This window comes from Pholcus phalangioides, unplaced genomic scaffold (assembly GCF_987345545.1).
Source record: "Pholcus phalangioides strain wild (caught in Gottingen) unplaced genomic scaffold, Ppha-v1.0 ptg000008l_1, whole genome shotgun sequence".
NCBI classification, from domain to species: Eukaryota; Metazoa; Arthropoda; class Arachnida; order Araneae; family Pholcidae; genus Pholcus; species Pholcus phalangioides.
In genome coordinates this window covers 59,400,420-59,421,626 of record NW_028301601.1, presented here as the reverse complement: position 1 = coordinate 59,421,626, position 21,207 = coordinate 59,400,420, and the positions used below count along the sequence as shown (strand labels likewise).

The following is a 21,207-nucleotide window of genomic DNA, read 5'->3' as shown; positions in this document are numbered from 1 at the left end:
TAATCCGGCCCCGAGGCCACACAACTTCAAAATTAAGAAATTTTCTAACGGTGTTCTTTGTTCCAACGAAAACTGCCACCCGCGGGCAGTTTTCCTCCCTCTCGTTACGGACCTGCTGGAGACTGAAGATATCTAAGATATGACTTTGCCCCAGAGCAGGACATGTAGTTGAACTAAATGTTATATAGCAGGAAATATATTGCCTAAAAAAAAGCTAAAATTTTAAGTAAATTATGACCTTTATTGACTATTAATTGAAAATATATCACGGATAACAACGATGCGTAAAACAAAATAATTACAATAAAAACATTTTAGAAACAATCATTACATCACATCTCTCTCACTCTCTCATTCACATTCAATAAACTTCTTTCCTAACAAAATTAATAAAGTTGTACGAGATGAGTAAAAGCTTATCTATAGATGGCAGCACTTTTTCCTGAAAAACATGAAATGCGTGTACACAGTACCTATTTCATTATAGCCACATTGGAGAGGTTCTTGACGCTTACAGTGGCAATGACGAGATATCTCGTCCAACTTGGTGCTTTTTATTTCGGCAATGCCGAGAGTCCCAAATACCGTGGAAGATTTTCTTTTACTTAATTAAAACCTTATTTTTTTTCTCGAACCGAGCACAACTCAGGTCTACCACCATGGACAATTTACTACCTACTATGTTGTCCCGGAAGTGTAAGTGTACCTAACAGTCTAAGTGCATATCTAGTGTTGTGTCTGATTTTTCAGTGCTGCATCTATATTTCAGAAGAGAAGTGGGTGAAGTGCAATGATTGAATTGATGTTTCCAAAGCCACCTGGGGGGTGGGGGGGTTGGGCATTGTGCCTGTTGCGACCTTGTATTTGTACTGTTTGTATAGGCTTGTTGCTCTCTGTGGTGAGACTTTTTAAACGGGGGATCGGCTTGCATTCTCGCCTCAAAGTTGGGAACCAACTTCAGTCGACTACCACTGTGGCACCGGTGGGATTCGAACACGGGACCTCGCGATGCGAGTCCGTTACTATGACCACTCGATCACCACACAGTGGGTCTCTTCCCAACCTGTCAGATCAACTGCCAATGAGCGGAGCAGTCAGCTTTCGTTCAAAGTTTGGAGACAAGGAGCAAGAAGGTGTTTTCCCCCTTTCCTTTCTGGATATCTTTGGGAAACCCTTGTGGTGGTCGAGTGGTATAGTGACGGGGGGACTCGCATCTCGAGGACTCTGGTTCAAACCCCACCGTTGCCACAGTGGTGGTTGACTAAAATTGGTTTTCTGTGGGTCGCGCCTTGAAGTTGGGAGAACTCCATTTCAAAATCTCCAGCTAGGAGGGACAGGAGAATTCTCGTCTTTTTTTTTTTTTACATTACAAATTCAGCACAGAAGGGCATAGCTGCCAACTTTTGAAAATGAAAATTCGGGAGATTTTCGCGCAAACCCGTATTTTATGCTAAAACCACTCCCTATAGGGATTTTTCCAAATAAAATAGGGATTTTCCAAACATAAAAGTTAAAGTGTAGGGAATAAAATCCCTACTCAAAAACTGGTCAAATTAAAATAGGGACTTTACACACATGGAAGTTAAACCCTTGGGAATAAAATTCCTACGCAAAAAACAAGTGAAATTGGAGGCCAAAACTTCAATGATGTAAAAATAAATATTGTGTTCAATCAGAAACGCTGTGAATAAACATTCTGCGCGAATGACCCCAAAATCATCGGAAGATGAAGGAAAACACCGTCAATTTTTGAAGAACACTGACTTTTTGTGACACTTGCTTGATGTTTTTTTTTTCACTTCACGACTGATGATGGCAGTCTTTCCATGACCGATGTTTATGTCCGTAACACAACTTGTACAAAAAGGAAAAGTCAGCCCTCTTCTGGAACGTTTGATGAAAGGAAATTCATCGGAATAAGTATCTTTAAAATTGATTAAATATGTTTTTGCTTATCATTATTCATGCTTTGTTATATCGCACGTACGTAACTTCAACAAAAGAAATTTTGACCACATGTGCATCACCATAATCTTCAATTATTATCCAGGACTATTGGCTGCTAAGCCATTTCCCTGCACGATAAGACAAACAACTTTCTTGTTACCATCAGAGGGTTTGTAAAACTTAAAAAGGGAATTTCCCCATTTACGACGTGTGACGTCATTTCGAAAGGAAAAAAAAAAGAGGCTTCATGCCCCACAAGAAATTCCTTAGGGATTGTTTTCATAAGCGGGGATTTTTTTAATGAAGTAGGGAATTTTTAGGGACAATTAGGGATTTTTGTGATTTTCGTAAAAATTCGGGAGATTTAAGAACTTTTCGGGAGATCGAGCGATGAAGATAAAATTCGGGAGATTCCCGAAAAATTCGGGAGACTTGGCAGCTATGGAAGGGCCATGCTGCAGGATGTGGAGAGGCAAGAGACCAACTACTGGATGTGGAGAAATAGAGAGGCGACAGCCCTTCAGCTCCCACAAAGTGAAAAAACTTTCCTTAAACAATGAGTGCACACCTTGATTAAAATAAAGTATATAACTTACAACAAATCATATAACAGACAAAAATATTTTTTTATTCAGATAACTGAACTTTTCATTACAAAATGGAAGACATTGTAATGCTTTGTACACCCGGTGCATCCACTAAACACAACGCAATGCAGCAATGATTAAACAATCAAAGGAAATATAAACAAAACTTTAAAAAATAATTCGATTTTTACACATATATATATACTCCTTGCATTACACATTACAATACTTTATCGGCAACTTTAGTTGATTCGACAGATTATATATGGCTAAATTGATCGGAATCAAGATTGTCTAAGGCTTCAAAATTATTTGCCGAAAGTCATGCGAGGTGCTTGTACATGTGTCGAACATTTTCTATAACAATACATGAAATACTTTTCGGTGAATTTTCTGATGGACATATATAAAAAATATTTTTTCCTAGTTTAATATATAACGCTTAAAAAAATCCATACATATGTATATATTAAAACGTTAGTGTTTGCTATGCTTTATAAAGGTATATTGGCATGTTTCTTCCAAGGATTTTCTTGTTTCTTCCTCTGGAGGAGATTCAGATCCCTACATATTCGCATACGTGTTGAATTTGGATCTATGATGTCATCAATAAAACCTGGAAATAGTCAATTAATCCATAAATTCATACAACAAATAATTTCAATAGCTGCTTAAACAAGGATCGGTTTCATTGATATTGCACATAAAAAATTGGGTTTATCCTGCAAGAAAAATACTTGCCTCTAACAGCAGCCGAGAAGGGGTTTCCAAATTTAGCCATGTACTCTTCTTCATACTTGGCCACGTCAGACTTGCCTCTGTAGATGATGGACACTGCCCCTTTTGCACCCATCACAGCAATTTCTGCAGTTGGCCAGGCATAGTTTATGTCACCACGCAAATGTTTTGAGCTCATCACATCATATGCGCCCCCATAAGCCTGTGAAAAAATAATTTTACAAATTCAGCTAATCATTGACCTGACACTGGCAAGAAAAAAATTGCACCAGATACAAAACATAACATTAAAAAATCTTAGAGGTTTTGAGATGAACTAAGTGATAGTATAAAAAAGGCTTTTGATAGGATATATTCAAATGTAAAGTGAACCTTCCGAGTGATGACGGTTATCTTAGGAACAGTGGCTTCAGCAAATGCATACAGAAGTTTTGCACCATGTCTGATGATGCCCCCATATTCTTGAGCAGTACCTATATGGAGACAAGATATTTTATCTACTGCTACTTTTAAATGTAACAGAAACAAAACACAAAAACATTGATTCATATTCTCATGCGTTTTTGTTGAACTACAACTAGCTTCATGCAAGTAATGGTTGATCTTCACTCTACAGCCGATTTTAAAACAGTAACATAACTGCCAATCAGATTTCTGATTTTTTTTTTTGCTAACTTCTTTGTTTCATCTGTGAAATGTGCCCTGAATTCACCTAGCAGCAGCATAGCTGGCTAATTAAAAAGGTTCTTGGGTTCCAGAGTTTTAATAATATAATAATTTATCAACATTTCTATAACACTATCCATGTATAAGAAATCTCTTCTCCCCCCTTGTACTAAATCATACATTGATTTGCATTGCTTCAAATTATTAAAAAAGATCACTGCTTCAAGTTTTATCTTGTTTTTAAATTGAACATTAAAAATATATTCATGAATATATTTTATTACCACACAAAAGTATATAATGATCATTTAGGAAACTGGCAAAATCTCACCAGGAAGGAAGCCAGGCACATCCACAAAAGTTATAATGGGAATGTTGAATGCATCACAAAATCTCACAAATCTGGCACCTTTGACTGACGAGTTGATATCTAAACATCCTGTAAGAAATACACACATATATTGAATTAATGCAATACAAATTAAAAATTAAACTTTGGAATCGTATTCTGACAAAAAGAATGACCTGGAACAAATTATGATTGCTTTGAATCGGTAAAATAAAGAAATAGGTCTTTCCATTTTTATATTACTGCACAATGGTATAGTAAAGCAAAATTTAAAACAAAATCAGAGAAAACATGTATGAATGAGAATACAAAATATTATTGTAAAGAAAGCTGTTTTTTTTTTCACTTTAGAATGAATAGTTATTTTCCAAATGACTGGCTGCTGACAAACAAGTCATTAGCCACAACAGAAGTAGCAAAAATGAATGCCATTATTGCACATTTAATGAACTGTCTCAAAGTGACCCTCCGGCTTTTTATTGAATATCTGAATGAAGGAATGTGTAATCATTTTATTAGTGTTAAAAAAAAATTGTTTTTATTTTGGTATAACTTTGATTAACGAGTATTGCATAACATATACAGGGTAATTGCTTAATTCTCTTCGCCACATTTTAATGGTGAGCCGTTGATCCTAGAGGCATACTTCCAAGTAGAAAAAGTATCCAAATAATGTGTAGAACTCAAATATGTTATTCGCAGGGTTGGGTTTTCGACGTGAAAAACTGGTTTAAACCGTCGAAAACCGTCAAAAACCTAAATGAATGCCTTTTGATAATGTTTTGAACACAATAGGTGTACAAAATGATGAAAAACTTACTTTTTGACTTATTACAATGTTTTATTTTTAAACATTAATTTATTACAATAATTAAAACAAAATATTAATTATAATTTGCAATTTTGAATTTTTCAACATAAAAGAGTCTAGAACATATAAAATATAATTTTATGGTTTATTTATCTAAGCTACTCATTACCTGTGTTCAATTTGCTAAGTGGAATAGAGCTGCTTATTCAAAATATGTATAATAGGGCATCAGGGTTAGGTTTTTAATCCCAGAAACTAACTCTGTATTAAAACTATCAAAATCTTACTGTCAATGATGTCAAATAGTTTTTGTTAACTTGATAAATATGTTAAATAACAAAACACTTACTTTTATTTAGATTAAAGGGTTTTATATTCAGAATTATAATTACTGAGGAAAAATACCAATTTTGATATTTTAAATTTTCTAATCTGCCCAAAATTTTATTCCATATAAAAATTCTCATGCAGCATCCGTTAATGCACTAATTAAACTCATTTATTTTCACCTAAACATCTCTTAGATTCGGGTGTATAAATTCACAGAGCTTTAAAGAGTATTTTCAACCAAAGCAGAGCTGACAAGACTTGATACCGAAAGCATTTGTTTTGCACGTTTGAATACAGCTTCAATTGAAAAAACCATTGCATTATAAATGCTAGTAAATGTACCATATCATAGTGCTAAAGTAAGAATATACCAAGTTTGACATATACAAGCTAGTATTGCCAAATTAAATGACATTTTAGTCCTACAATTTAGTATTTTAATCGCTAGATATATTTCAATGTTATGCACAACAAGAGTATCGTTTTAAGTATCAGTGGTTATCTAGATAATTTAATAACAGAAATCACCATAAATATATGATGTAATAAACCTTTTTTTAAACTCTTATCTGCTGTAAAACAAGTACAGCAGATGGTTTATATCAATGCACACATATATAAGCAGTTGAAGAAATTTTGGAAGGTCAAGAATCATTTTGAATCAGAGAATGTCAAATCATTCCATAGTTTTCCCTTTCGTGTTTATGCTATGCTTTATTCAAATTGTATATTTTATAAGGAAAATAAAATATATATATTGTGCAAAATAATTTTGTAGAGAGTAGATAATTATTTTAGAATCATATTAAATATTTATTCTTTGTATAACATAGTCACTTTAAACATTACATGCAATTAGTGTGTGCATTTCCAATGGGAATTTTTATATCGAAAAGCAATACTTGAGGTTTTTGACGGAGGGTTTTTGACCTGACAGTTTAAACCGTCAAAAACCTGCCAACCTTGGTTACTCGTGTTGCAAGGTGCTGCATAGTTATATTAATGTAAAAAAATTAACTTTTCATACAGTTCCCCATGCAAAAAAAACCCAGTTAGAAATTTCTTGCCCTGTCTCTCTTGAGGCCAAAAAAAGTTCCCCTTTTCTAAGTGCAATATTCGCAGAGATATTAGAATTCAAAAATCAGAGAAACATTGGGAAAGTACAGCAAAAAATAACGGGCAATGCTTCTTTCCACAATTTATGTTGTTCTGTACCAACTTTCCTCCAATTTTTGAATTCCAATATCTCTGTGAATATTGCACTTAAAAAAGTAATTTTTTCTTTGGGTTCAGGAAAGACAGGGCAACGACATTCTAATTGAGTTTTTGAGCACAGGGTGTCCATATAAAAAGTAATTTTTATTTTATTTTAATAACTACACAACCCCATGCAAACATGGATAACATATCTGAGTTCTACACATTATTTGGATATTTTTTCTAGTTGGAAGTGTGCTTCTAGGATCAACGGTTCACCAGTAAATACAGCAAAGTGGAATTAAGTAATCACTCTGTATAAGTTTTGTATAACATTTGCATTCCATATTTTAATACCTAGTAAGATTGTCAAGTAAAATTTTGGCCATGTACTTCAACCCATGTGTGCACACACACAGTGGTTTTAACATCATAATTCATCTCGATATCTAGTTTTTTTATATTTTTAGACAAAAGAAATTCACTATTAAAAACACTGTCAGTATGAATAAACAGGTAAAAAATAAATACCTGCAGCATACTTGGGATTGTTTCCAATCAATCCAACTGTTCTACCATTCATTCGACCAAATCCAATGACAATATTCTTAGCATAATTTGGCATGATTTCAAAGAAATCTCTTTCATCAACCACCTGATAGACAAGATGTAAAATTCAAATGGTGAATGAAAACTTCTGAAACAGCAAAAAAATTCATCAACTTTGCATTTCATCATATTGTTTGCAATGAAATAAAAACACCAGAAAAAAATAGTGAAAAAGTGATCGGTCTTTACACAAGTGAACAGGCATTGTAAAAAAGATGAAGATATATATCATAGGTGAAATAATCTAGCCACACAATTCACGAATCCCACTCAGTGGGTAAAGTCATTTAGAAAAGTTTCATTACTTTGGAAAAAGATTTTTTTCCATAGTGACAACACTGCAGCAGAAATGCAATGAAGCTGAAAATTTCATTTGAGTCGCAAGTTACTAATTTACCACCTACCCTGCCTCAAAGCCAATAAACTTTCCCTTCATTACATGTGTAATGAAAACAGCAAAGACATTTGTGAGTGAGTGATGTAACATAAATATGATTGTGACATCTCTAAAACAGAAGCGGCAGATCTGTATAAAAATTGAATGCGCAAGATATGTTCAATGCTAGTGTTAACCAAGGACTCCTAAAGGCTTGAAAGGAATCTACATTTCCTTTCAAAACAATAGCGAGATAAGTAAAAGCTTTCGAGGACTGAATTTATAGTCAACATTCTGGTAAAGTATGTCAGATAAAAGGAAAGCAGAATGAAAGGAGGTAGTTATCATGCAAATACACAAATTTAATTATCATTTCTAACTAATCCTGCAAGCTATATTCATATAACTGGATTCATAAGAATGGTGTTGCATTAAGAATGATAAGCTTTTTTTGAAAATACGAGCTATAAAATTATTATTATTATTATCCTTTTTTGCAAAGTCTCAAACATGGTAAAACAAACTGCTCAGAGAGATTTTACTTAAGGAATATTTACTCCCAGGATCACATCTAGCATATTGTAGGCAGCAGTACTTTCCAGTGGTATCACTGTATCAAGACTCCCAACCATTCTGTCCCTAAGAAAATTATAGGGGGAAAAATTAGCAAACTGAATTCAAAAGGAGCATTAAATATTCATAGTACATACCATACCTACCAATTTTTCATAGCAAAAATCATTAAGCAAATTTTGCTGCATTATTCAACAGCCTTAAATTCAACAGAGACTCGAAGCTGATTTTGAATAGCTATTTCATATGCTACTTTTGGGATTTAAACTGGAGATTTATAAATGAAATTATATCAGAGATTTATACAGGTAATTATATCAATATAGAGAGATTAATTGGAGATTATATATTGTAATGACACTTTGAGCTAGCAGGCTATAAGGTCTATCCATTGAAGTAATCTAAGAAATAATAACACTTCCCTTCATTTTAAAAATCCCATTTTCGATCTAATTTGCTCTTAATGCAGCTATTTGGGAAATGAATCCCCCAAAAGAATGTACATAAAAAAATATCAACTTTTGATTTCATCCATAAACCTCAACATCTTGCCATAGTTCTAAACTTTCTTGGTCAAGGAGGTAACAGTTGATGTATTTCACCAACAGAGCTTAATAAATCGAAAGAAAATCTAGGCGCTAGAAAAATTTTTTAGAAGCAAAACATTTTTTTTTAGAGAAAAACAGATGAAAAACTTATATTACTTTCAGCTTTTACGGGACATAGCAACCCACCCCACTATGTTGATAGATATGCCGACATGAATTCCAAATATTTTTTTGTGTTGTCCTGACTCTAATTTAGCAACCACATTATAGAAAATTTTATGCCCCAATCCAAATTTTTCAGGTGCCATGGTGGCTTGAGATTTGTTCAATCTCCATTCATCAATAATCGACATAGCAGAACAAAGAATTAAAAAATGTTGATAATGCATTAGCATCAGAAAAGAGTCTAGTTCTACACAATAAATGCAAATTACATGCCTTTAATGCAAAATGAAAAATATCCCCACACTATAGTTACTCACCATGGATCATCACATTCTCTTATAGGTGGAGGATCTTGGTTGCTGAGGGGCAAAAAGTTATAGAACTTCCTCAAATTTAACAAAGTATCGACATCATTCTCAAATGCATTATGAGCAACACCTATAAAATAAGATTAGATATATATTAAAGGCAATTTAAATAGTCCAAAACCGAACACCAGCTATAATTGATACACAATATTTTAAAGTTATAAGAGCTCAATCAAAGATTTCGCTATAACTGAATAGACCATTTACTGTACATCAACTCCGGTCATATATCGCCATACAATAATTTCCGAGTGGAGTTTGGTGAGAAATGAAGGTGATATCTATCGGTGGCCACCCCAGACTCGGTAGGTATAAAGAATTTGTTTCTGATGTTTTTGAACGGATTCGAACCTGTCAACCTCAATGGTAACCTTCATAGTGGAAGACGAGCATCTTACCACTGCGCCATTCATGCGCTGAGCTAAATAAACTGGTCTTTTAAACTTCGAAACTAAATTATGAACAATCAAGGATAAAGAAAATTTTGCCATACATTCAAATCATGTTATGATCTCACCTGAAATGGTTGTATGAGTTTTAGCACCTCCTAGTTCTTCTTGAGTAACATCTTCATTTGTTACAGCCTAGGGAAGTAATAGTTTGGCGTAACTATTAAAAATTAATAAATAAACCAATTACTGCATGCCGATATAAACACGAATGTATCCAAGGAGGAACATAAGAAATCCATGCTTTTGTTAATTTGATGGGGGGGCTGAGAAAAAAACCCCCATCTTTCTGAACATATTTGAATTCATTATTAAACCCTATAATCTATGGAAATGGCAAATAAAAGTGTAAAATATGATCTCGCTGACTTGATGTCCCTATTGGGACCAGCCTGAAACTTCTTTACAGGTTACTCAACAGTATGTCTCATCGAATAAGATACAAGTTTCAAATGAAAATTTCATTCCCATTATTTCTGACTTTAGGTGTTTTAAGACTTACTTCAGATAAAGTCTGCATAATTTTAGCAGATTCTTCATTTTTGAGGGAAAATACAAGCATTACATTCCATTAGAGAATTATAGAACAGTCTATGCCACTTATTAGAATCAATGATAATGTTATCATTTGGGTATTATCATTTTTTCAAAGTACGAATGGATCAATATTATAACATGCAAAAAATAATTGTTTATAGTTATCAGGACTTCAATTTATGTTGTAAATTTTTTTTCGGCAATGTTTTTTTTTTCTTCTTTTTGTATATTTTGAAGCTAAAGTTGAACTAGACTCATTTTTCCCTTTACGTTATTGTTATCAACCTACACAACTATGTAGGTTAGAATTTTCCTTGCTGACAAAAATTTTCATACTCAGTTCATGATATCCTAATCAGGTCATAATTGGCCGCTATAATCCATGTACGTGTAGCGCTTCTTTTACAATTTCTTTCCTAGAGTGAAGGTTAAAAAGGTTACTTTTTCAGTTTTTGGTAAATTTCTTTCAACTGACCACATTCACAGTTCCTTGGCTGGAAGACTTTCAAAAGGGAATGTATAGGGCGTAATTCATGATACTCATTAGACAATTTCACTAAATCCTCACAATGACTGAATATAAAAGGAGGGGAGGATTTCAACTTAAAGGAGGAAAAAATCCCATTTTGGAACAATATGGGGGGAAAATGGCATGATTGGAGATTTTACAACTGGTCATGTGGGGGAAAAAACACTTGTTCCATTTCCAAACATCCTATTTAACCGAACACGACATATGGTCATCATACTTGAAAAAAAAAAAAGGACTTTTTGGATGCAGTTATCAACTTTGGATATAGTGGATATATTGGATTGCAAAGTGCTATGCATTGTATATCAATTATTCAAATACAGTCAAACCTTGTTAGTGCGTCACCCGGTTAACACGTCACTCCGTTTACCGGGTCACTTTTTGGAAGTCCCAATTGTCCTCAGGCCGGAATTGACACAGCTATGGCTTACTCCGTTTAACGAGTCACTCTGCCTACTAAGTCATATTTTTGCTCTCCCAAGAGTGGCTCATTAATGAGGTTTGACTGTATATTAGAAAGGCTACTAACACATCTCAGTCAAAAAAATTTACATATATCAAATAAAAAGCACTTAATGCATTGCAAGTTTATGAATACATTGTCATACCTTCACAACATCTGGACCAGTAATGAAAAGATATGAAGTATCCTAAAATGAAAGAAAAACTGTTAAATAAACAGACACGTCAAAGTATAATACAATAATGCAGTAACTCCTAACCTGTACTATTTGGAACCATTCTGCAGAGTTAGGAATAAACTCATAGAGAGCTAAATAATACAGAGACTATTCAATTTGATATTTCATTTTTATTACCTTCACCATGAATACAAAGTCAGTAAGAGCAGGAGAATAAACGGCACCACCTGCGCAAGGCCCCATTATAACAGAAAGTTGGGGTACGAGTCCAGAGGCCATCACATTCCTCTGAAATATATCTGCATAACCAGCTAACGAATCAACTCCTTCCTGAATACGAGCACCTCCGGAATCATTCAGACCTATAACAGGAGCTCCAACTAGCATAGCTTGATCCATAACCTTTGTACAAAGCGCATGCAAAAGAGAAAAAAGACAAGTTCGTTATAACAAGGTTTAACTGTAGAATGCGCAAAGTTCAGTCTACCTCTTTATATGGCAGTTTCAATGATGGAATTCTCCATGAAATTTTTAGATGGCATGAAATTTTGTTAGAATAATAATTGCCCTAGACCCTCTGTGTGTGTGATTTCTCATAAATGAGATTTCGTTGTACTCTAATATAATTTAAAATTTTTTAATTTGCTGTAAATCTACCAGTGAGAAAGGTAAAGAAATTCAAGAGGTATCGACTCACCTTGCAGATTTTTTTGGCATGAACACTAGAGAGGCTGCCACCAAACACAGTGAAATCCTGCAACGAATATAAGTAATCAGAAAGCAATAATATTGAAAAAAATTTCATACTCCAATTTATAATTTAATGTACATTTCTCGGAAGCTATTTAATCATGCATCAGTGAAGTCTAAGAAAATTACATGGGAAACAAACAATAACTCTGAACTAAATCTCGGTAAAACCAATCTCAGGAATATCCTTGAATCTTTTATTCTCTTAAAATGCCCATAAACCTGGTCTAATGTCATTGAGGAAATTTACTACCATTTTACCCCAGAAGAGGTAAAAAGCTCTTTAGTCTGATGACAAAATTGGAATCGATAAGGTTATTATTTCTATTACAAATACAAAAGCCACAACCAGCAAAACTGACCAACGAGATGGCTGAAAAAATATCCAATAAAAGACATGGACATAAAATATAACCAGAATACGGCACCCCCAATATAAAAGCCTAAAGAAAAAACTAATACTCAACACTACAGTCGAATCCTGTTTTAACGAATACAGTTATAGCGAAAATCTCGTTTTAATGAACACTTTTCTGATCCGTCAGGTAAGTTTGCATAGGAACAATGCAAAAACTTGGAATTCCTTTATAACGAATTCTTTGTTACAATGAAGTGATTTCTCCGGTCTCCTGGAGTTCATTATAACAGGATTCGATTGTATATAATGCACTGCCCATAAAAAAGATTATGGTTGTCTTATCTGAGTATGTTTAGCTTCTCGATTTATCCCACTATGCTTATCATACTTCTTTTTAAACGTGTCAATTGTGTTTAAATTCATGACCCCCCCCCCCTCCCCGGAGGTAAGCTATTCCATTTATTAATAAACCCCATTAAAGGAAAAACTCCCTACAACACCACAACCCGGAATTGTGCCTTACTAAATAACACTGGTGTCCCCCCTGTAGAAGCAGTTGATTGATGGTGTATTAGTATTAATAACTCATAGTCCATTCTATCAATCCCATTGAAAATTTTAAACACTTCAACCATATCCCCACGACACCTGCATTCTTCCAATGTAAACATATTTAAGAAATCAAGTCTTTCTTTATGGCTCAAGCCTTGTGTGCCAACAAGAGCACGTGAAGCTCTTCCCTGCACCCAAGTTTATGTCCCTCTGTAGGTATGTTCTCAAAAATCTTATGCCATACTCCAGTCCAGGATAAACTAAGAACAGGAAAAACAGAAGAATGACTTTAGGAGAATGCAAAAAGACCTTTTTAAGAATGAAACCACGTATTTTATTTGCTTTTTTTGACCACCATTGAACAATGTTTGGAAAACCTAAGCTGCTCATCGATGAGAATTCCCAAACTGATGACCCCAGTTGCATCCGGGATAGTAATACCATTCAACTTTAGGTGAAACGTGGGTTGTTTAAATAAAAATTATTGAATTGTTATTTCACATCAAAGTTTCAGATGGCTTCTTTGAGCATTGGTTCTAATAGTAGCAATTTGATGAATCAGACAAAAACATATATATATTAAAGCCAAATTGAAGAAAAGGCGAAATTGAGGCATTGTTTGGCAACTGGCCAACACTCATTCGACAAAGAATTTGATCCTTCATCTACTTGTCAAATAAAAGATTCCATCACGATTTGCTATAACTGGTGACTAACAAAAGAAGAATGCTGTTTTGATACATATATTTTAAGCCAATTCTCAATAACAGTGCTTCAATGCTTCTCACCAAAATTTGAACCATGCTCTGTCGATATATACAATTTTCACAGATATACAAAGAAAAGTGTCAATCACTACACAAAAAAACATGTGGAACACTTTTCTAAACACAGTGAAATGCCTATATAACAATACTCAAGGGACTACAGAAACATATCATAAAGGAGTTATCGTTTTAGATGAAATATACTGACACTGTGGAAAGTGCATCGGAACCAGAGATAATATTGTTAAATAGAAGGTATCATTATACAAAACTTCCCACTGAATATTAGCACAAATAATTAGCTTTGCAATCAATATTAAATCTGATTGAGGTAATCTGCTAGCTGACACCAATACACACTAAACTATGTGAACATCCCTGCAAAGTTTATAATAGGCGACAACGGAAATATTAATAGTTATAAACACTGTATAGACCTTTGAGGAAAATGGTAAACTCACCTGACTGAAAATAAATGCTTTCCTGCCATGTATCAGTCCATGACCAGTGATGACGCTGTCACCCGGGTACTGTGAATGATAAAAAACAATTAAGACTAATTTGATAATGATTTTATTGATAGGCATCAGTACAGAAGAAACCATTTCAGTGAGTGATTATAACAGTGTTTTGAGTTTGTTTAAAATTTTTGTTATCTTCACCCCCATTATGATTTCAGAGTTTATCAAAGCAAAGTTACAAAATTATGACAAGTGGTCTATAGTCGTGTCTTTTTTCTCAACAGGCATCTGCAGCATTATTCCGGGGATATCGCAGAGCAATATGCTAGGAATTAATGAACTGCTGATGTTTACCTCATATATAAGCTTTCTATCCCTCTCTCCTCTGAGGATTTTCTAATGAACTAGTGCATGTTGGAATGTGCCACATATGTGTTGCATATCTAACACGAAGTTTGTTTCTGAAGAATACTTATCTTGTTCATCTGTCATCCAGATTCCATCTACTGTAGCACTATTTCTCTTTAACATTCATTTATTTGATCAAAATGAGAGCAACGTTCTTGGATTCATAGGAATGACGTGAGAATTTTCTTGATTCAACACTGACTGTAGAGCAATAGAAGGATCAAGCCACGATAATCGCAATAGTCTATTATAATAATGCAACATCCATATATCGCCCACAAAAATAGACTGAATAAGATTATAGCAGAATATATCAGGGGAAATATATCATATATCAGGGCTTGACAAATCCCAAGGTGCCATTCCTAGGCCATGAATGCTAGAAAATCAGTACAATCGTCTGAAGTTTTCTGTATGTGAAATCTAAATTGAAGCTTAAGGATAACACAAAATCTTCCGATTTTACAACAGTGCATCTTTCTACATGAGAAGGAGCAATAAAGTTCCTAGAAAAAGTTGAGAAAACATTATTTATGACGTGTGTTTTCTGGAGAAAAAACCATGCTTGGCTCCTGAGAATTTTGGCTACTTTACCGCACACCAACTCCAGTCATATATCACCATATGGCAATTTCCAACTAGTGGATTTGGGTGGGAAATGAAGGCGCCATCTATTGGTGGTCACCCCAGGCTCGATAGGTAAAGAACTTTTTCTGATGTTCTTTTGGCTAGATTCGAAACCATGGACCTTGGCAGCAACCTTCATAGTGTAAGAGATGAGCATCCACTGCGCCACTCAGGCCCTATGGGAATTTTGATTGATGAACTTAGATTGTTTAAAGATTTTGTATAGCCGACATTTTTAATTTTTACTCAGTAAATTTATTAGTAAATCTACACACTTAAATTGAATGAGGACCTTCCAAAAACCTTGGGCGTAGACAGACATTGCTGCAAAATGTGAGAAGGATCTAATGACATTCATGGGTCTGGTTGATATTGATGGTTGACAAAAACCTTTAATGAGAATATAGCATTGATGTGATGCAGGGCTTGACAAATCTCAGAAAAATCTAAGCGCCAGAATGATTTTTTTAGAAGTAAAAAAAATTTCACATGGAAAAACAGGTCCAAAAATAATGTTCCTTCTGACTATTCCAGGACATGGCAAACCTTTCTTATGTTGGTAGATATGCTTACATAAATTCCAAAAATTTTATGCCGTTCTCAGACTCCGATTTAGTAACTTTTCATAGTAAATTTTGGCACCAATAACTTTTCAGTCACCTGGCTGCTGGGATTTGTCTGACCCTAATATAATGTTTACCCTCAAGATAATGTTACATAATCAATATTGTTTAAATGTTTAGACAAAACATCCTGAAGGAAGACATAACATTAGTCGGCGAATACAAACGTTTCCCTAAACTACAGCAAATACATTCAGACATGCAACAAAAACATGACAAGAGAAAGATGGAAAATAACAGGAGGAAACAAAACTAATTAGAATTCTTGTGAGGTCTTTATGCTGACATAAGTTGGTCTAATGACCTCATTAGAAGAATGACTATAACATTTCTTGTAATTACTTCCTCGTGAAACACATCAAACGTCATATATAAGGAGAAAAAATTATTTCCAGTGCGAGAGACATAACATAAAAAATAAAAGTGAATTAGAAAAAGATTTTTGTGGCAACATTTTTGATTATTAAAGAAGAAAAGCTCAGATATCAACTAGAACCAATTTCTCATAAAAATGACTAATATTTCAGAATCTTCAAGATTTGCAATACACGCTTGTCAACCTGAAATATGCATATATAAACAGGAATATGTATACTTCAAGTTGCAAGTCTCAAAGTTTTGCCCCCTCCGACCTCCAGATTTATCAAGGGATGATTCAACAAAAAAAGAAGCTTCCAGTGAATACTAAATATATCCAGTCATGCATATCTTTGTTTTAATCACCTTTTTATTAGCTTTCAAGTCATAGAGTTAATAATTCAAATGGATTTGGTACCAACTTAATATATCATTGAATTTCTTTCTTTTTTTTCAAATGAATTTATTAAATTATAAAAATATTTTCAAAAGGCACTGATAAAAAAAAAAAAGTGTTCAACAAAGTACAGGTCATATGGTCAAGGTTCGGCAAAACTTTCTATGGAGGGATACATGTTCTTTCCTTTTTAGGCACTTTCCGTCCTGTGGCCAAATGAGATACCCTTAGTAGTGAGAAACACGGGAGAAAGGGGATAGCTAACAAACATTATTACGCTCGTTTTGGCCATGCAAAAAAACGTGCATGCAGATGTTGATGCGGCCATCTATCAGCTATCTTTTAAATATCTGTTGTATCTTTTGTATTTTTAAAATTAAAATATATTTGAATATAAAAAAATAATTATATGCTTAGAACTTTATCATTAAAATATAATAAATCTTTTATATCAAGAATAACAAGAGTATGAATTTTCACAATTTGCAAAAAAAAAATGCAGATTCCAACTGCTGGACCTAAATAATGATTTCCAACGTTGATGTAAAGATATCGATAAGGCCCATTGAAAAATTATTTACGTTAATGTTGCGTTCATACAGCATTATTATTTTTGTACTGCATAGATATACAGATAATGTGAAAAATAATTTGATAAACAAAAATTAATGAATGCAGTGCAATATTTTACTAATTGTAAATAGTACATGTACTCAGGGCCGGAACTGGGGGGGGGGGGCGCGACAGAGAGGGTAATTGTCCCGGACGAAAACATTTAGAGGGGAACAAAGAACACCATTATATAAAATTATTGAATTTTAAATTGGTTGGGGACTGCAAAAATCCTAATTGCTGCCCTGCATATGCACTTCTGACTACATGTTATCATCAATAGATGGTGGTATATTTTTGGAAATCTGCGCCCCCTCCCGCTAAAATATCTGACCATGAGCCGCCACTGGTTATGACACATATAATAGCCAATTTCTCACATTTTTTACCAATTTGGTAGATCTACATGGTGGGTCAAAGTTTGTTTGTGTACGAGGTGCATGTATGATCAAGTAGTGTGTAGTAATTGTGATTTAAAGACAACCTGAATCATTTATAATTTTTTCACCAAAGCATAGACGAAAAATTGGGAGGGGGGGGGGGATCATTTATCATAATTTTCCACCATAAGCATAGACAAAAAATACCTTTTCCTTGTCCATTCCAAAATCTGTACATGTATGCTCCGAGAACATGTCATACTCTACAAAGGTATTCGAGTCCATCAAGAGCTGGATTCTCTCTCGAGCTGTTAATTTACCCTGCAGAGAAAAATGAGGAATACCATATAAGTTGTATTGTAAAATAATCATTAGGGAAAGAAGTCAATTATAGCAAGTAAAATTAAGAGTGACACCGAAATATAAAAACTATCATTGAAGGAAAAGACAATGTAATTCCCATAACAGTAAATAGGGAATCGATACAATTTTTTTTTTACATTAATCTGATAGCGTTATTGGAACAATGCTTGACAAGTTTTAAAAAAGAAATTAGCTGCCAGCCATATTTCTCAAGAGCCAAAAGAATAATTTTTTTTTCTAAAAAAATAACAGTTTTAAATAATGTTTTCGGAACTTTAAGACCCCTTCCCATGTTGAGAAATGCACTTTGAAGAATACAAAATTTTTTGGTCATTCTATGACTAAGTTAGAAATTGCATATAGAAACTTTTAGGTGCCAATAAGAATTTTCTAGTCATCCGTGTGTTTTTCAAGCCCCCTACTGCAGAGCTTGACAAATCCCAAGCGCCAGGTAGGCATGGCGACTAGAAAGTTGATATTTATTGGCATCAATCATATATATTGCTGTCCCGCCCCTAGAGGCATACAGCGGTGATATTTATTGGCATATAATTTTTTTTCATGTGTGATAACTGAACCGAAGCCTGGGGTCATCTAGAGATTATTGAAAATTATACCAGCATGTCTGCTAGCAGGGAAAGAGGTCTGCTTTCAACAGAACTCTGGTCTATCACCAAGAGCAATTTACTACCTATATAGTGTTGCGTTAGAATTTTCAATGCTCTCAGCTATATTTAAAATTGTAAATGAAGTGTAACGATTGAATATTTGTGCCGTTGTAGGCCTGTTGCTCTCTGTGGTGAGGCTTTTTAATGGGGAAATCAGCCCGCATTCAAGCCTCAAAGTTGGGAACCACAGAAAACCAACTCCAGCCGACCACCACTGTGGCGATAGTGCGGTTCGAACCTGATGCGAGTTCGTCACTATGACCACTCAATCGCAACAGTGGCTGGATAGAGATCACCAAGCCTCAGGCAAGTAAAAAAATACATCATTCTGTTAGCAGTAATTTATTACGGCTAACTTTGTTTTGAATTTTCGCTAACCGATTGATCAGCCACCTCTCTCTCTCTCTCTCCCCCCCCCCCCCCCCCCGCCCCCTGATCATTTATCTGTGGCTTCTTTACTCTGGCAATCGTTTATCTGAGGTTTTTTTCACCCAATGTGAATGACAATCATTTACTTGTAACTCCCTATAATCAGTGATAGCATGAATGCTGCTACCTTGCCACATGGGCGGAGATATGGGGGGGGGGAATTGCCCCCCAGCGTCAAAAGTGGAGTGGACAGATCTAATGTATATGTGTATATATGAATTGACATCATCATGTTGTCCCCCCAGACTTCCAAGTCTATCTCCGCGTATGCCTTGCCATGATGATCATATAGGCTCTATGACATTCCCATTAAAGCAACAGTTTTGCAAACAGGGCACGAGGACACAGGAAGAAAAATGTAGGTGCCATTTTTCTTTTCTTCAGAATGAACCTGAATAATGCTTGTTGACTTTTCTGAGGCTTAATGACCCCTTTGCATGTAGAAAGATGCACTACCGTGAAATTATAAAATTTTATGTCACACCCAAAATCTAACTCATCAATTACATATAGAAAATTTTAGGTGTCTGCCAATACTGATTTTCTATTCACCATGGTGACTACGTGGGATTTTTCAAGACTTGTAGTTAAGTCAAGTCTTTTTCCTATCAATCACAACATACAAGCATATTAATACTCTTTGCTTGCATCGACAATCTCGGAAAAGTTAAACTGAACTGGAATAATGGCGAAACAAATGACCAAATCCCTAGTGATGGGAATCAACGATATTTGATGTGTGGCTATTCAGTGTTTAAAGTCATCATTTTCATGACTACACCCAAGGCTGTAGCAAGAGAGAAAAAGGACCAGGGTGGTTCAGTCAGTTGTGCCTATGTGACGTGATGGTAAGATGCTCATCTACCCTCCGTGAAGGTTGCCTTCAGATCCCAGGTTAAAACCTGGAGAAAAATATTGAAAAGAAGATATTTTTCCTAAAGAGCTTGAGGTGACCACCAATAGATGTCATCTTTATTTCCAACTGAGGGTTGTGTGCGCCCCCCCCCCCAAATTCATAGGAGGCTCTTTTTTTGTTTTCCACTATCGCTGACAAATTTCGGTGCGACCCAGGAGCGCAAGTACCGCAGGTTGGGAACGACAGTCTCATAGAAATTTGTTTCGTTGCCGTTTTATTTCATTTGAGTGAATAAATGTAATTCGATGAGGAAAACAAAAAAAAGTTTCTCACTTTCCGGTGCTGAGCCTGGATCCTCTGCTGACCACCACCCAAGAAGGCTTCCTTGCGCTTGTTTTCGATCTGGTTCTTGACACTGAGGGTATGGACGATGGTGTTGGCGGTGGTACATTGCCTCGATTGCCATTGGGCACCCTGGCCCAACATCAACGAGGTTTTCTTCGATGCGAGGCCTCTCAGCACATTGGAAACGTTATGCATTTTTTTTTAAATTCTTTTTTATAAACAATATATAAAATTATTGGGGGGGGGGGGAAATCGATCCGGAAGCCAAGTTCAAGGAAATCGCGGGAGTTAATGAGGAGGAGTCTTTTTCCAGGAGGAAGCAGCTCGCAGTTGAACTAACAACAACAACAAAAAAATGAGAATTATACAATTAAAAGCCGAAATTGCCGAATCTTTAACAAGCTGCGAGGCGAATCTTTCAAATTTTTCAAAAGCCGCCGCTGAATATACGAGCGGTGGTGGCGGCAACGCGGCTGAACATACAAACGAAAGAGTTGTGACGATAACAACAACGTAAAAATTATTACCATGAGCCCCCGCACCTCACCGCAACGGCCTGAGCCGGAGGAACGAACGAATCGAAACGAGTCGTTCTTCAAAGACCCGTTCAGTCATGACAAAAGTTCTTTTTAACAAAAAAAATATGACGAGTGAAGGCCTCACAGCAACACTAGATTTTATTAATAAGTTTTCACTCTGGGATATGGGATTGTCAGATTTCAATAAAAAAAAAAAAATAAATAAAAATCAAATGCTGGACTCGTATTGTTTGGATAGTTTCTCACGTGAAACATAGATGGAAGCACCAACTGCAATGTCACCATTAAAAAA

At 35.0% G+C, this 21,207-nt stretch overlaps 1 protein-coding gene across 1 annotated transcript; it reads right to left on the bottom strand.

Moving 5' to 3' along the window:
• Window positions 1-2,554: 2,554 nt before the first annotated feature.
• On the bottom strand, window positions 2,555-20,936 carry LOC149084669 (propionyl-CoA carboxylase beta chain, mitochondrial-like). Its single transcript, XM_089235082.1, has 14 exons — window positions 20,365-20,936; window positions 17,923-18,036; window positions 14,312-14,380; window positions 12,121-12,177; window positions 11,601-11,825; window positions 11,391-11,432; window positions 9,782-9,848; window positions 9,214-9,334; window positions 8,168-8,249; window positions 7,157-7,280; window positions 4,270-4,377; window positions 3,645-3,745; window positions 3,276-3,474; window positions 2,555-3,150 (listed from the first exon to the last, which is right to left on the bottom strand). The coding sequence occupies exons 1-14, from the start codon at window positions 20,569-20,571 to the stop codon at window positions 3,029-3,031; spliced, it is 1,638 nt and encodes a 545-aa protein (XP_089091208.1). The 5' UTR covers window positions 20,572-20,936; the 3' UTR covers window positions 2,555-3,028.
• Between the last annotated feature and the right edge of the window lie 271 nt (window positions 20,937-21,207).

What these genes read in the sequence shown, in the direction of transcription:
- LOC149084669 (XM_089235082.1), bottom strand. Translation starts at nt 20,571, where the DNA reads ATGCATAACGTTTCCAATGTGCTGAGAGGCCTCGCATCGAAGAAAACC. An exon ending in ACTTTGTATTCATGGTGAAG is followed by an intron (nt 11,433 to 11,600) that starts GTAATAAAAATG and finishes CTTTCATTTTAG; the next exon opens with GATACTTCATATCTTTTCAT. An exon ending in TGTGCCTGGCTTCCTTCCTG is followed by an intron (nt 3,746 to 4,269) that starts GTGAGATTTTGC and finishes GTCTCCATATAG; the next exon opens with GTACTGCTCAAGAATATGGG.